A 13,405-nucleotide genomic window follows, 5' to 3' on the forward strand; every position below is an offset into this window, starting at 1 on the left:
TTTTAAATGTTTTACATAATTTATATATATAATAATTAAATTATATAAATAATTTATATATTTATATACTTTATATAAATAAAAATATTTATTTTATATATTTATTAATTATCTAAAATAATTAATTAATCAAATCGAATATTCAAATATTTAATTAAATTTAAATTTAAATATTAATTTTTAATATTCATTGGATATTGAATCGAATTAAATATTTTACTAAAATTTGAATTCAAATATTACCTGATCCGATTGGAATTCGATCGGTTTGGAATTTGATTGGACCGTGGATTGGATTTGAATTCGAACAACATTATTAGGGATATTATGTCATTAAACATGAGGATATTTAGAAACCATCGCAAAGCGGTATTCTCCTCATTTCCCTCCCCTGTTATACACAAACTCCCGATTATTTCCCTTCCTTGCAAGAGAAGCTTACAGCTTTCAACTTTTTTTGAAGTTGTTTACCTTACATCTCTGTTTCTCTCTCTTTGCATCTCATCATTCACTCCACTACATTCTTTGAAACGGAGAGAGAATGACAATAGAGATGCCCAAAGGCCTTCCTTTCTCTGTGGATACGTGGACACCGTCATCGAAGAAGAAGAGACATCATTTCCTCACTCACGCCCATAAAGACCACTCCACTGGAATTACTCTCTATTCCTCTTACCCAATTTATTGTACCCATTTAACCAAAACTTTGGTTCTTCAACAATTCCCTCAGGTTTTCTTTCTCCTCCTGTATTTGTGGCATACCTATTTGATTGATGTTCTTATTGTCTTCTAAATTATTCCGAAACTGGGTTGCTTAATTGTTTTGCAGCTCGACGATTCTTTGTTTGTTTGTATCGAGATTGGTCAGTCGGTGGTTATTGATGACCCGGATGGAGCTTTTTCCGTTACGGCTTTTGATGCCAATCATTGTCCTGGTACCTTTTTTCCCTAAATGTTTATTAATGTATTCATTATTTTCTTGTTATTTGTTTGCTTTTGTTTTTGTGGTTTGGAGGAAACTCTGCAACATTTTACATGCGATGTTGTCCGTTGCTTCCAGTTGGACCTTAAGTGTTTTTCTATCCTGATTATCTTTGCCGCTTTGATTATGTTTTTATGAAGATTTGCTGCTGTGGGTACTGGGTAGATTATTTGCAAATACTGTTGTTGGTAGGTTATTTGCAAGTACCGGTCCTGTTTAGTTTTTAAGGCTTTAATTTTCGTTCATACTTTTGGTTTGGTAAACTACCATATTCTAGCCATCATGTTATTTTTCCACCTTTCTGCTGAGATTGTGGCTCATCTTTCTTTCCGGTTGTTTTCCCACTATATTCTGAAGTTCAGTAGTGTTTCTTTTTGTATAACAAAACTTTGAACTGATTTTGGCTTATGAGACTCCTAGAAGGCTTTTGAGATTATATTAGTTGTCTTTTTCAGGCTTCTGGTCAAGAGACATGTTTATGTAGGAGGCAATTTGAACCGATGCTTCAATATTCATTTCAAAACTTGGCATTTCTATTTCATACAATTTAAATTAACCAGGACTAATTACAACAAGTTATATTCTCTGTCCTAACAGAATGGTTGAACTTACACCCCTCTAGAAATCATCACAATTTTAAATGAAGGTCGAGAGATTGGGTCTTTGTAGTTCTAACACATGATGGGGCTCCTACTGGCAGTGGCTTGTCTACAGGTCATGACCCAAATGTCTTCTTTTGAAGACTCAGTCTGGTCTGAATTTTCCCTTGTTGGCCTTACAAAAAGATTCCATGCTTTTCCTAGCTTCAATCATTGTTGTGGACTTCATTTTTGGTGATCCCATGTGATTGAACTCACCCCATAAGACTGAACTCTAATTTTGCCTCAAAGTGCCTGAGCATTCTCTCATCCCTTTATTTGTGAATCTAAGGGTTCTCACATAGACCATGTGCATTGATTTCATATTTGTTACTGTAAGTATGGACCATTATGGGAATGGGGTATTGAGTGGAAAAGGGTTATGGCCATTTCCTTTCTTTCATTTTATTGCTCTATGTTATTCCTTGGTTCTTCATGAATGAAGGCAAAAAAGAGATTCTCAGGACCATAATGATGCCTCTGGCTGGATTGGCATGTTAATGCCTTTTTATGAGTGATCATACGTTGGATTTTGCAGAGAATTTCCAAGACTGGTCTCCATGTTGTCTTTTGTGTTGTTATGATGTTACAATGTAAAATGCTTTCAATAGATTGTTGAAGTTGTGACTTCTTCAGTTGTGTTTGCCTTGGGGTAGGTTTTTTTTTTGTGTGTCATACATCCATAGGAATGTGTTTCAACTAATCACATTCTATTGGGACTTTTGAGATCGTTTTAGTGGTTTGCTTAGGCTTATGGTAAAGAGGAACATCAATAAATGAAGTTAAGAGCTCATTTTAGTTCCTGTTTTATTCTTCATGTCAGAATTTGATATCACCTATACTATTATAAATCAGATACTTGCCTTGGTTTTGGTGCAGGTCATAAAATGTTAAATTTGATTGTATAACCTGAACTTATATTTGTACTCTTTATTTGCACACGTGCATAGCACATGCCCTCACACTAGCTGTTCATAAAATCTATATTATGTGCAGCAACAAAATAGTCATGCCTTTTTTCCACAGGAGAAGAAGGCTTATTGCTAAGAAGACGCTAGATACTATGTTGCACCAAGCTGAAGCTGAAGTCAAATGGAGGCAAAGAGCTCGGGCAATGTGGCTGAAAGCAGGTGATAATAATACTGCTTTTTTCCACAAGATGGCCAATGCAAGAGAGAGTTAATTCTATTCAAAAGTTGAAGGTAGAAGGAAAGGTAGTACTAGATGAGGAAGACAGCAGATGCTTTTATTTATTTCTATAAAGAGTTGTTGAAGGAACCTTGCAAGAGAAGACCAAGACTGGATGGTTTGATCTTTAATTGTTTGACTGAGGTGTAGGTTTCAGAACTGGAAAAACCCTTCTCATAAGAAGAGGTAAAGAAGGTTATAGAAGATTTGGAAGGGGAGAAGGCACTGGGCCCGGATGGTTTCACATTATTGTTTTTTAAGAAGTTCTGGGAGCTCTTTAAAACAGATTTGCTAAGGGTTTTGGCGGAATTCCATGATTCTGCTGCCCTCGAGAGAAGCTTAAATGCAACTTTTATATCACTGATCCCCAAGAAGAAAGGAGCAAATGAGCTGAAAGATTTTAGGCCAATCAGCTTGGTTGGAGGTGTCTACAAGATCCTATCTAAAATTCTGGCCACCAGATTAAGGAAGGTGATGGATTCTTTAATCTCTAAGTACCAAGGGTAGGGGTGCTCATGGTTCAGTTAACCGAACTGTGGGCTAATTTTTGAAACTGAACCGGGGCTACCAGTTTTTGGAAAACCGGTAACCAAAACCGAACCGAAGCCGATCGGTTAACCGGTTGACTGGTTTGGTTAACCGTAAACCGTCAGTTTTTTGGTTTTTTATTATTTACAATATTTATTATAGAAAAATATATAAGCATATAATAAAATACTAGAAATATGTATATAATATTATATTTTAAATAATAAATAATAAATTATACATTACAAATATATATTTATATATAATGCATATTTGTTAATTTATAATGTATAGAAAATATAAAATATATATAATATAAATATACATAATATATATAAATATATGTATACCGGTCAGTTCAATTAACTGCTGGTTTTCTATTTTGGTTAACCGATACTGAACCTACCGGTTTGGTTAATCGAATTTTCGATTCAGTTTCGGTTGGTTCGGTTTTTTTTTATCACCCCTAATGAAGGGACATTTGTCCACAACAAGCACATTCAGGATGTAGTTCTCATAGCTAATGAACTACTAAACTCAAGAATAAGAGGTGGAGAAAGTGGTATAATCTGCAAAAGTGACTTAGAAAAGGCTTATGACCATGTTAACTGGTCTTTCTTGGATTATTTGTTGAAAATAATGCACTTTGGCTCCAAGTGGAGAAATTGGATAAAGGTCTGCTACTCAACCCCTAGATTCTCAGTGCTTGTAAATGGGATTGCTAAAGGAAACCCCATTGTCTCCTTTTCTCTTTCTAATAGCAATGGAAGGTTTAAGCAAGTTGGTAGATAGAGCTGTGGAGAGGGAGCTGCTGGAAGGCTTTCAGGTGAAGCCCAATGGGTTTCCATTCCAATTCTACAATATGCTGATGGCACTCTCTTCTTTTGCAAGGCTTCAGAGGAGCAAGTTCTGAATTTGAAGTACATTCTTTACTGGTTTGAGATTATTTCAAGTCTGAATGTAAACCTAGAAAAAAGTGAGATAATAGCTGTGGGTGATGTTTATAACATCCAGGGTATGGCAGACTTGTTAGGCTGCAAGGTTGGTCAGCTGCCATCAAATTATTTAGGGTTGCCTCTGGGAGCCAAATGCAATTCAAAAACCATTTGGAATCCAATAATAGAAAGAATGGATCAGAAATTGGCCGCTTGGAAAGCAAGGTCTCTCTCCAAAGGTGGAAAGGTAGCACTTATCAAGAGTGCCCTAGCAAGCTTGCCTACGTACTTCATGACCCTATTTCCTACCCCTTCGGAAGTGGCAGAGATTTTAGAAAAAAAGATGAGAGACTTTTTTGTGGGTGGGATGGAAGGATTCACATAAATATCATCATGTTAACTGGGGTCAGATTTGTAAACCCCTATCTCAACTTCTCAAGGGGGGTTGGGGTTAAGGAGATTAAAATCCTTCAATCTAGCTCTACTAGTAAGTTGGCTATGGAGGTTTGCTGCTGAACCTGACAACCTATGGAGAATAGTAATAGCAGAAAAATACGGGCTGGATGAAAGTGGTTGGGGTAGTGGTCCACCCATGTCAACCTATGGATGCAGTCTGTGGAAAGGTATATGCAAAGCTTCGAACTTTTTCAGAAGGGAAGTTAGATTTAAAGTTGGGAATTGGAGAAGGATTAAGTTTTGGTTGGATGCTTGGACGGGAGAATTCCCTTAAGGATATGTTTCCTACCCTGTTCAATTTGGCTGAAGATAAAGAAGCAGTGGTAGCATATTCATTTGTGTTAAGGGATACTGCTTTTTGCTGGGCTCCAACCTTTAGAAGGGACTTCAATGATTGGGAGATTCAGAAGGTGGCGAATCTCTTGGTTTTGCTTCAGTCCCAGGTTTTGAATTTGCAGACTGGGGATGCACTAGTGTGGAAAGGGAACAAAAGTGGGGAGTTTTCAGTCAAATCCTTCTACAACGCCATAAGGGGAGGTTTTGAAACCCCCCTTCCAAGACGGGCCATTTGGGGGACAGTAGCTCCCTCCAAAGTAGAGTTTATTGCATGGGGGGCAGCCTTGGAGAAATGTCTCACCAAAGAGAAGCTGGTAAGAAAAGGTTTTAACTGCAGACCTGAGGTGTAGCTTCTGTGGTGGGGAAACAGAATCAGTAAACCATTTGTTCTTACACTGCATTTTTGCCTGAGATCTGGTGCCATTTCTTAAGAAGTCTAAAGGTAAGCTGGTGTATGCCAGCCTCAGTTAAAGCCTGCTTGGAGGCTTGGCAGATCTGAGGGATGACTAAGAAAGGAAAGATTTGTTGATCTTAAAACCTCTAAAGTCATCAATTTGGCTGTAGGTTTTGTTAGAAGTTGGTTGTCTATACTTACTGAATTTAAAGGGGATACATCTGATTGTAATTTTTTGAGGATGGACTTTTTTTTTGAGGTCCTTCTTTTTGGTGTGTACAGCTTCTCATTGTACAAAGGACCTTTACATCAATACAATGATACTTTACCTTTGCTCAAAAAAGAAAAAAAAATATTCATGCCTTCATTTCTCCAGTACAAGATCAGAGATATTGAACCGGGTCTCCTTTAGGGTCTAATAGTCAGTCATGACATGAAGAATCAGCTTTGGGCCCAGCCCATGCTATTGAATTCAAAGGTTGGGCTGCATTTGGCTCATTTATAGGTCTTGGTTCATGGGCATGGCTCTTGAAAACCCAGACCGATTTGCGCTTTCCCTGTTAATTCCTTCTTCAACCTCTATATTTTGATGGAGCTTCATGTTGAACTTCCAATCATGAAACTAAACTCTCTTTCTTCAGATGGCCTGAAGGTTCTTCCTCACTCCTTAGGTGAGTAAGGGGAGGAATCTTAGAACATTGAAGAATCAACCCAGGTCCTTTAAAACCATAGTAGAAAGAATTTGGGGGAAGCTTTTTCATCTCTTTTTTCTTATTGGAAAATTTGAGACATCTCTTTCCATTTAGTGTTGTTGTATAGCACCTATACCCTATCTGCTCTATCATGGGCTGTGTATACTGTGTAACTCTTGGAAGTCTTTCCCAGTCTTTAATACAATTACTAGATAGAACAAGGAAAATAGAAGGATAATGTTGTTATTTTGGTCCTGCCACTTCAGACACCCCAAATAATAATATGCTGTTTAATCTGATTAAATCTCATTTTCAACTCAATGTGATGCTTTGGCTGCAGTTCTCATTTGTTTTTCTTTTTCATTTTAATTCTAATGTCATCTCCGTCTTTTGTTCAATTCTTATTCTCTTTTGGAACTATAAACTAAATTATACTTGGTGTTTGTCCATAAAGAACTGTTTGATTCACTTCCACTTATTAAAGAAAATGATATATTCGGGATTGGGGAAGTTAGAATGTTGCGAAAAAAAGGAAGAAGATATAAGAATATGCTTACCTTTTTGGAAGCAAATCCTTTGTGCAACTTAGTTGGTATAACTTGAGGTATAATACACTCCACATGCATATAGTTGTTTATGTTTTAATTTGCATAAACAATCTAGAATGATACTTGAGTGGATGATCCCCTTTTTTCATGGACTTGTAAACTTCAGGAGCTGTCATGTTCTTGTTTGAAGGCAACTATGGAAATATCCTTCACACAGGAGATTGCAGGCTCACCCTTGAGTGTCTTCAAAATCTACCAGAAAAATACATAGGAAAGAAAGGAAGAGAACCCAGGTGCCGGCTTGACTATGTTTTCCTTGATTGTACATTTGGGAAGTTCTCCTTACAGATTCCAAACAAGCATTCGGCAATTCAACAGGTACTCCAGTTTGGACAAACTTGAAACACCATATTGTTACATTTCTTTTCATGCTTTCAGCTATTATATGCTTTTTCTTAGAGTAGCTATTATATGCTATTACATGTATCTAGATGCTGTAAGAACCTAATTAGTAGAAGGAAAATGTGATTGATTTTAATTAGTTGTACAGTGTCAATTCTACCATGCAACTCTCCAAGTAGATAAAAACCTAATTGGTAGAAGGAAAATGTAATGGTTTTTAATTGGATGTACAGTGTCAATTCTACCATACAAGGTTCCAAGCAGATACTATGTTTATCCAGGAAACTGGACTACTTGAGAAGGATGTAGAATTTTAATGTCAATTAAATGCTCCTAGTCAGTTTTTATGCTTTTTAATCTTGAATTTTATATTATTTTAATTTTCGCTATTACTACTACTAGTATATTTTCAAAATGTCATTCTTTTAATTACTCTAGTTTATTTGCTTAGAGGTGTTAGTGTGGTTTACAAGTTGGTTTCACACGGTGTTAAACCAAGTCCATGTAACACTTGTATTGGTATGTATGAAGCAGGTGATCAATTGCATTTGGAAGCACCCAGATGCTCCTGTGGTGTACCTGGCATGCGATCTTCTTGGTCAGGAAGACATACTTGTGGAGGTATCCAGAACATTTGGGTCCAAGATATATGTCAACAAGGTTACAAGTGCAGAATATTTCCAAGCACTCATGCTCATAGCTCCTAATATTCTATGTGAAGATGAGTCTTCTCGCTTCCAGTTGTTCGAAGGATTTCCTAAATTATATGAAAGAGCAAAAGCAAAGCTCATAGAAGCCCAAACTAAATCCCAGCCTGAGCCTGTTATTATTCGACCATCTGCACAGTGGTATGCTTGTGAAGAAGAGACTTTAGAACCTAAAAAGCAAAGAAAGCAGAGATTCAAGGAGGCGGAGAGGGATTCATTTGGTGTTTGGCATGTATGTTACTCTATGCACTCATCTCGAGAAGAGTTGGAATGGGCTTTGCAACTAATGCATCCTAAGAGGGTTGTTTCAACAGCCCCAAGTTGTCGGGCTATGGAATTGCCTTATGTTAAGAACAACTGTTTTGGTGCTCCTGTAATGCCAAATGATCCTTTATGGAAGATTCTGGACATTAATACAGAAGAGGGATCCACTTCCCCAAAAGCTTCTACTTTTTCACAAGTCCCCGTTGAGGGTGACATCTCCTTTTCTGCAGTTAAAGGACAGTTACCAGATTTTGCAGAATCCAAGCAGTTAGGCTTAAAGAGTCTGCCTACCAAGCCTACCAAGCAGATAGATCTTTGCTTGAATTTGTCTCCCCCCAGCACAACATCATCCATCACATTGTTTGGAAGAGCAAGACTTGGCCTCAGAGAGTCTGATGTTCTGTTCCAAGAAGAGAAAACTGTCTCTACCAAAATTGATCCTTCTCCCATTGTAATCACTGAAAAAAAACAAGAATCATCCTTGCAAGAGGCTGGTGAATTTGATGTTCTGTTCCAAGAAAAGAAAACTGTCTCCACCGAAATTGATCCTTCTCCTATTGTAATCACTGAAAGAGAACAAGAATCATCCTTGCAAGAGTCTGGTGTTTTTGAATTACAATTAGAGAAACTAGAGGAAAGTGAAGTGAAGAAGGAAAAGAGGTTCCCTCACTCTCGCAGCGGACCATCAAATGACTTGAGTGAAAGTTTGAGGAAGCTTTACAGATCCATGAGAGTTCCAGTGCCTCAACCTCTTCCATCACTAGTGGAACTTATGGATGGCAAAAAACGAGCCAAGAGGAGGATCCATTTTTAGTCCTACTGGCTACAGCTTGAATAAAGATGAGCATGAGAATCTTTTACATTCTTGTGATTGTTATGGTGGAGACGTCTAACTGTATATAAAGGCTTACCTGAGGTGTTAAAGTTCAATTGCATGGCAAAATGGCATACACGAAGATTCAGAGAGAGAGATTGGGGGTTGGGATTTGGACCTAGCATTTGTCCACTTATGTGTAAAAACAAATTTGGTCAAAAAGAACGCGAACATGGTTCAGTTTTATATTTGAGTGCATTTAGAAACAAACTCGGCTCCTATTTTAAATACAATAATGTCAGAAAAAAAAAAAAACAAATTTATTTGGTGCAATAGTAGGCTTGCTTACTTTGTATTTCAAGTATACATTTCACTGAACCAAAATCAGTCACTCAAAATGAATAGTCCTTCAAATCCGCCTTCAGGTCAACCAGTTCCATGTCAGCAATGCATTCTTCTGCAGATAGGGGAGGAAGTTGTCTGGCCTTGCGCCTCATGTTATGCTTGTGCCAGTCACTTTTGAAGTGTTCCCTGTACTGCTTCGCATCCCCCACTAATGCATTGCATGTGTTACACTTGTTCTGCTTGACCTCCCCTTCGGCATTCCCATTTCCAGTGGAAATTTTTTGTTTCTCTAATTTCTCGCTCGGTTGTGCCACAGAATCAATTTGCTCCTTTGCATGGCTTGATGGAATGTCCTCATGATCATCATAGTTATCAACGTGGGTATCCCCTTCAACATGCACTGAAACAGCGAGTATGTCCAATCTTCCCTGCAGAGTCCGCACATAGCCATCACAGTCTCGGAATAAACTAGGTTCCAGTTCACAAACCTGCAACAAGAAATAAGAAGGTTGAACACTGCAAGTTGAGTAAGGAAATGTCTTGTGATTAAGGTTTAGTTGAGTTGAGTTGAATATCATCAACCAGAGCTTTGTCCCTTTTGGTTAGCGCCTTAGCGGTGTCAGGTACGTATTGTGAAATGAATTTTACTATTATAAGTTGATGCAGTTGCAAAAGCACTTCTTTTCAAAGCATACGGACCGGACCTCACTCCTCAGACTTACCACAGACAGCTGATTCCCAGACTCATCTTTTGAAACAATGCTGGCATTGCAGGCATTGAGCTTATCCATAATAGAAGAAAAGTTTTTCTCTAGTACCGTGAGCCGTATTCTCATTGGGGATCGTTTAATGGGGAAGTGTTTCTGAAGTTCATGAATAACTTCCAGGGCCTGTAGAAGATAGCCATAAAAATAGTAAAAAGATGATGAAAGGAGAAAAAGACAAGTAAATTGGAATAATGCAAACACCAATATACCATAGTACCATCCTCAACATGCAGCGTGTCCATGCAATAATGGATGACCCAAGTCCAAAAGGTGGACCAAGCCTCAAATGCCACAATAAAGCATAAAAAAGAGAAAGGAAAGCTGAAAACCAAATAAATAAGCCTTGAGAGCACAGACAATCCTACAAACATGAGAAATTGATAGAAATCATCGTCCACAGCCTCACCCTTACCAAGGCCATTGGTAGATTTTGGCTTTCACTAAAACAATGCATATTCTCTCTAATGTAATGTACCAGAACTCCAACTCCAAAAAGAATGTGCAATATCCTCGGGAAAAGAAAATAGTTTCATAAAAAAATGAAACAAATAAACATAACCATAAGACCAAATAAGCAATGCTTCTGCTCATTTAAAAAAAAAAGAAAAAAAAAAAAACTTTATGCTCATCATCCCCTAGTTAAAAATATAGTACTACTTTGTAAATGTTTGAACTTAACTGTAATCAGTTTTGGGTAGTGGTGGTGTGGTAATGAGAAGACAACAAACATGCTTTTTATAAATAAATATGTATAAAAATAAGATATCAGATTTACGATGACTATTTTGATAAGATAAAGGAACATATACAAAAACAAAGAGGTATCTACTATTAAAAGACTATACAAATTACACATATATTCTACAAACACAACAATTTTTGCCAGTACATTGGCAGAATCAATAGCCAATCCATAACCAAGGAATCAAAATCCATACATCATCAAGAAAAGAGCCATAAATTGGGAATGGATTATTTTCCGTTTACACATTCATTTTTCATCTGGGCAACCTTTATTTTTTCCATTTTAGATCAGCATCAAGCTAGGTAACCTGTTAAAGGCAAGAATGCAAGATACTGATAAATGAGGGTTCAGAATGCATTACTCGGTTATGTGAAAAAACTACAATAATTCAGAGTCATTATCAACATCATCATCCATGCCTTATCCCAATCCGTTCTATTTAAAGCCATATCCACAAAGTCCACAATTCAAAGTGTTTTTTTGGGGTGAGTGCAATGTTTGCAGTTTCTCTTCACTTACTTTAGGTGCACAGACCCAAGACTATACTTATACAGATTGGGGGTGGGGGGTAGAGAAGAAAATTAGAGTAGCATAGAGACAATCACCTGTTTCTTCGAGCTGCTATGAGGATCAACTGCAAAATGAATTTCATGCATAAGCCGTTCAATCATGCTAATGGTATAAGGGCGTTGAGTTTCGGGGTTTATGGTCTTCTGCATGACTATAGTTGCGATATCCCGGAATTGACTTGATAGCTGAGACTCCCTTTCCTTCCCTGCAACTTGAAGCTCTCCCTTTTTCAAAATCTGCCGCCCACAGAATTATTAGTTAAAACGCATGTTTTATGAAACAATTCACTCTTTACGAATTAAGCCTAAAGCTTTAGCAGAACTTGCAAAACATAAAATTTCCAAATGGAAATGGAATGAATGGCAAACGCTAAATAGAAAGACTATTTGGCCAACCTCTAAGCATATCTCCGTCTGATTGTCAGTCCCAAAGGCCGCGATCAAATCTTTCGACTTGGCAAGAACTCCTTTTGAGACATTCGAATAAACAGTCTGAGACTGCAAAACTTCATCCAAATCCTTCTCTCTGTACCAATAAATTAAAAGAAAAAAAAAACACATCTTTTTCAGTTCTTGTTTATCATTCCAAAAGCTCTAAGTGCTTTACCAAATTCTGTAATAACAATCAAAATGAACAGGGGCTAAACTACAAAACACACTGCACCGCAATAAACAAACAAGGGTTTCGGGAAGAGAGGAGGGCTTACACGCCAGAACGCCATGAGAGGACCTTGTTCTTGTAGCAGGCGATCTCGAATCGCATTCCATGCTTCTTCAGACGAACCACCGCCACGTTCGTCAATCTCTTCTGCCCTATCGGCTGAACCAATGACTTCGACATTCTCTCTCTCTCTCTCTCTCAATCCAAAACCATGAAACTTTTCACAGAGAGAAACTATATAGAAGACGTTTCGTTACTTGCCGTCGCGTCCCTTCGATTCGATTAAGAACTTCTGTCTGTGTTCTATCCCCTCTCTTAACCTTTCTCTTGTTCTTGTTGTTCTATTGTGTCGTTTCAATTTTTCCATGGGTAAATTACAAAGACCCCTGTACTTTTTTTCGCGACAAACCCTCCAAACTTTTACATTGGGACAAATATCCCTCAGTTGTTAAATTAGATGACGGAAAATTTAAATTACCAAAATATCCCATTAAATTTTCACTATTTTCTTTTTTTGCCATTTTCTCTTAAAAGTAGGGGTATCCATGAAAAAATCGAACCGAACGGAGAAAATTAAATCGCAAAATGTGGTTAATTGAATCGATCGGTTCAGTTTCAATTCAGACTTTTTGAAAAACAGAAGGACCAATTCAATTTTTGATTAACCTACAAAAAAATCGGCAGTTAATCGAACCGATTGGTATATATATTTAATATATGTCACATATTTTATATTTTCTATGTATTATATATAAATATATATTCATTATACATATAAATATATACTTATATTATATTTATAATGATCTATTTATAAATATATTATATATTTTTTAAATATTTATAATATATTATATATCATTTATTATTTATAATATAATATTATACATATATTTATATAATATATATTATAAATATAATAAACTGAAAAACCAAAGATCCGGACCGGTCAAAAACTAAAACCAGCAGACTGCTTAACCAGTAGTACCAGTTCAGTTTCGACTTAGCTAAATGAAAAAACCAGTACCACCGATTCAATTTACAAAAATGGGCCATGGTTCGATTAACCGAACTGTAAACACCCCTACTTAAAACTCTCCAACCTTGAATTCCACTTACAGTGCGTTGATCATGGCTATTTCTCCAAGAAGCTACCCATGTCTTTGTTCCTCTCCACCATTGCCAAGAACAGCTCCCTCCCAGCAAAATCCTTACCTCATCTTTCCTTACAGCTATTATTTTTCTAAGAACTACTCATTCTTGAACTCCTCAATCCATATCTGCAATACCCAGGTGAGAAAATCATCAGTTTTCGTTGCTAAAGCATTCGCTACTAAATCTGATCCATTGAAAGCAGATGGCGGAGGTGAAGGTGGATAAGCAGAAGAACAGTACAGGGAGTATGAGTTGAAGTTTGCAGCCATATGGGTTGAA

General features: G+C 37.1%; 2 protein-coding genes across 2 annotated transcripts; one reads left to right on the top strand and one right to left on the bottom strand.

The window, feature by feature from the left end:
• The first annotated feature begins 358 nt into the window (after positions 1–358).
• Positions 359–9,217, top strand: LOC104606745 (DNA repair metallo-beta-lactamase family protein). The gene is made up of 4 exons (XM_010272096.3): positions 359–730; positions 830–935; positions 6,864–7,075; positions 7,634–9,217. The coding sequence occupies exons 1-4, from the start codon at positions 542–544 to the stop codon at positions 8,882–8,884; spliced, it is 1,758 nt and encodes a 585-aa protein (XP_010270398.1). The 5' UTR covers positions 359–541; the 3' UTR covers positions 8,885–9,217.
• On the bottom strand, positions 9,095–12,395 carry LOC104606744 (sequence-specific DNA binding transcription factor). The gene is made up of 5 exons (XM_010272095.2): positions 12,018–12,395; positions 11,707–11,836; positions 11,347–11,547; positions 9,952–10,119; positions 9,095–9,717 (listed from the first exon to the last, which is right to left on the bottom strand). The coding sequence occupies exons 1-5, from the start codon at positions 12,149–12,151 to the stop codon at positions 9,277–9,279; spliced, it is 1,074 nt and encodes a 357-aa protein (XP_010270397.1). The 5' UTR covers positions 12,152–12,395; the 3' UTR covers positions 9,095–9,276.
• Positions 12,396–13,405: the final 1,010 nt, after the last annotated feature.

The sequence above is a fragment of the Nelumbo nucifera genome, chromosome 5 (genome assembly GCF_055504915.1).
Source record: "Nelumbo nucifera cultivar China Antique chromosome 5, China Antique-T2T, whole genome shotgun sequence".
In the NCBI taxonomy this organism is placed as follows: Eukaryota; Viridiplantae; Streptophyta; class Magnoliopsida; order Proteales; family Nelumbonaceae; genus Nelumbo; species Nelumbo nucifera.

Excerpts from the sequence above, each read along its gene's own strand:
- LOC104606745 (XM_010272096.3), top strand. The coding sequence starts at position 542 with ATGACAATAGAGATGCCCAAAGGCCTTCCTTTCTCTGTGGATACGTGG. Across the intron at positions 731-829 it reads TTCTTCAACAATTCCCTCAG|CTCGACGATTCTTTGTTTGT; the intron begins GTTTTCTTTCTC and ends ATTGTTTTGCAG. Across the intron at positions 936-6,863 it reads TGATGCCAATCATTGTCCTG|GAGCTGTCATGTTCTTGTTT; the intron begins GTACCTTTTTTC and ends TGTAAACTTCAG.
- LOC104606744 (XM_010272095.2), bottom strand. The coding sequence starts at position 12,151 with ATGTCGAAGTCATTGGTTCAGCCGATAGGGCAGAAGAGATTGACGAAC. Across the intron at positions 11,548-11,706 it reads AGACGGAGATATGCTTAGAG|ATTTTGAAAAAGGGAGAGCT; the intron begins GTTGGCCAAATA and ends TGTGGGCGGCAG. Across the intron at positions 10,120-11,346 it reads ATAGCAGCTCGAAGAAACAG|GCCCTGGAAGTTATTCATGA; the intron begins GTGATTGTCTCT and ends TATCTTCTACAG.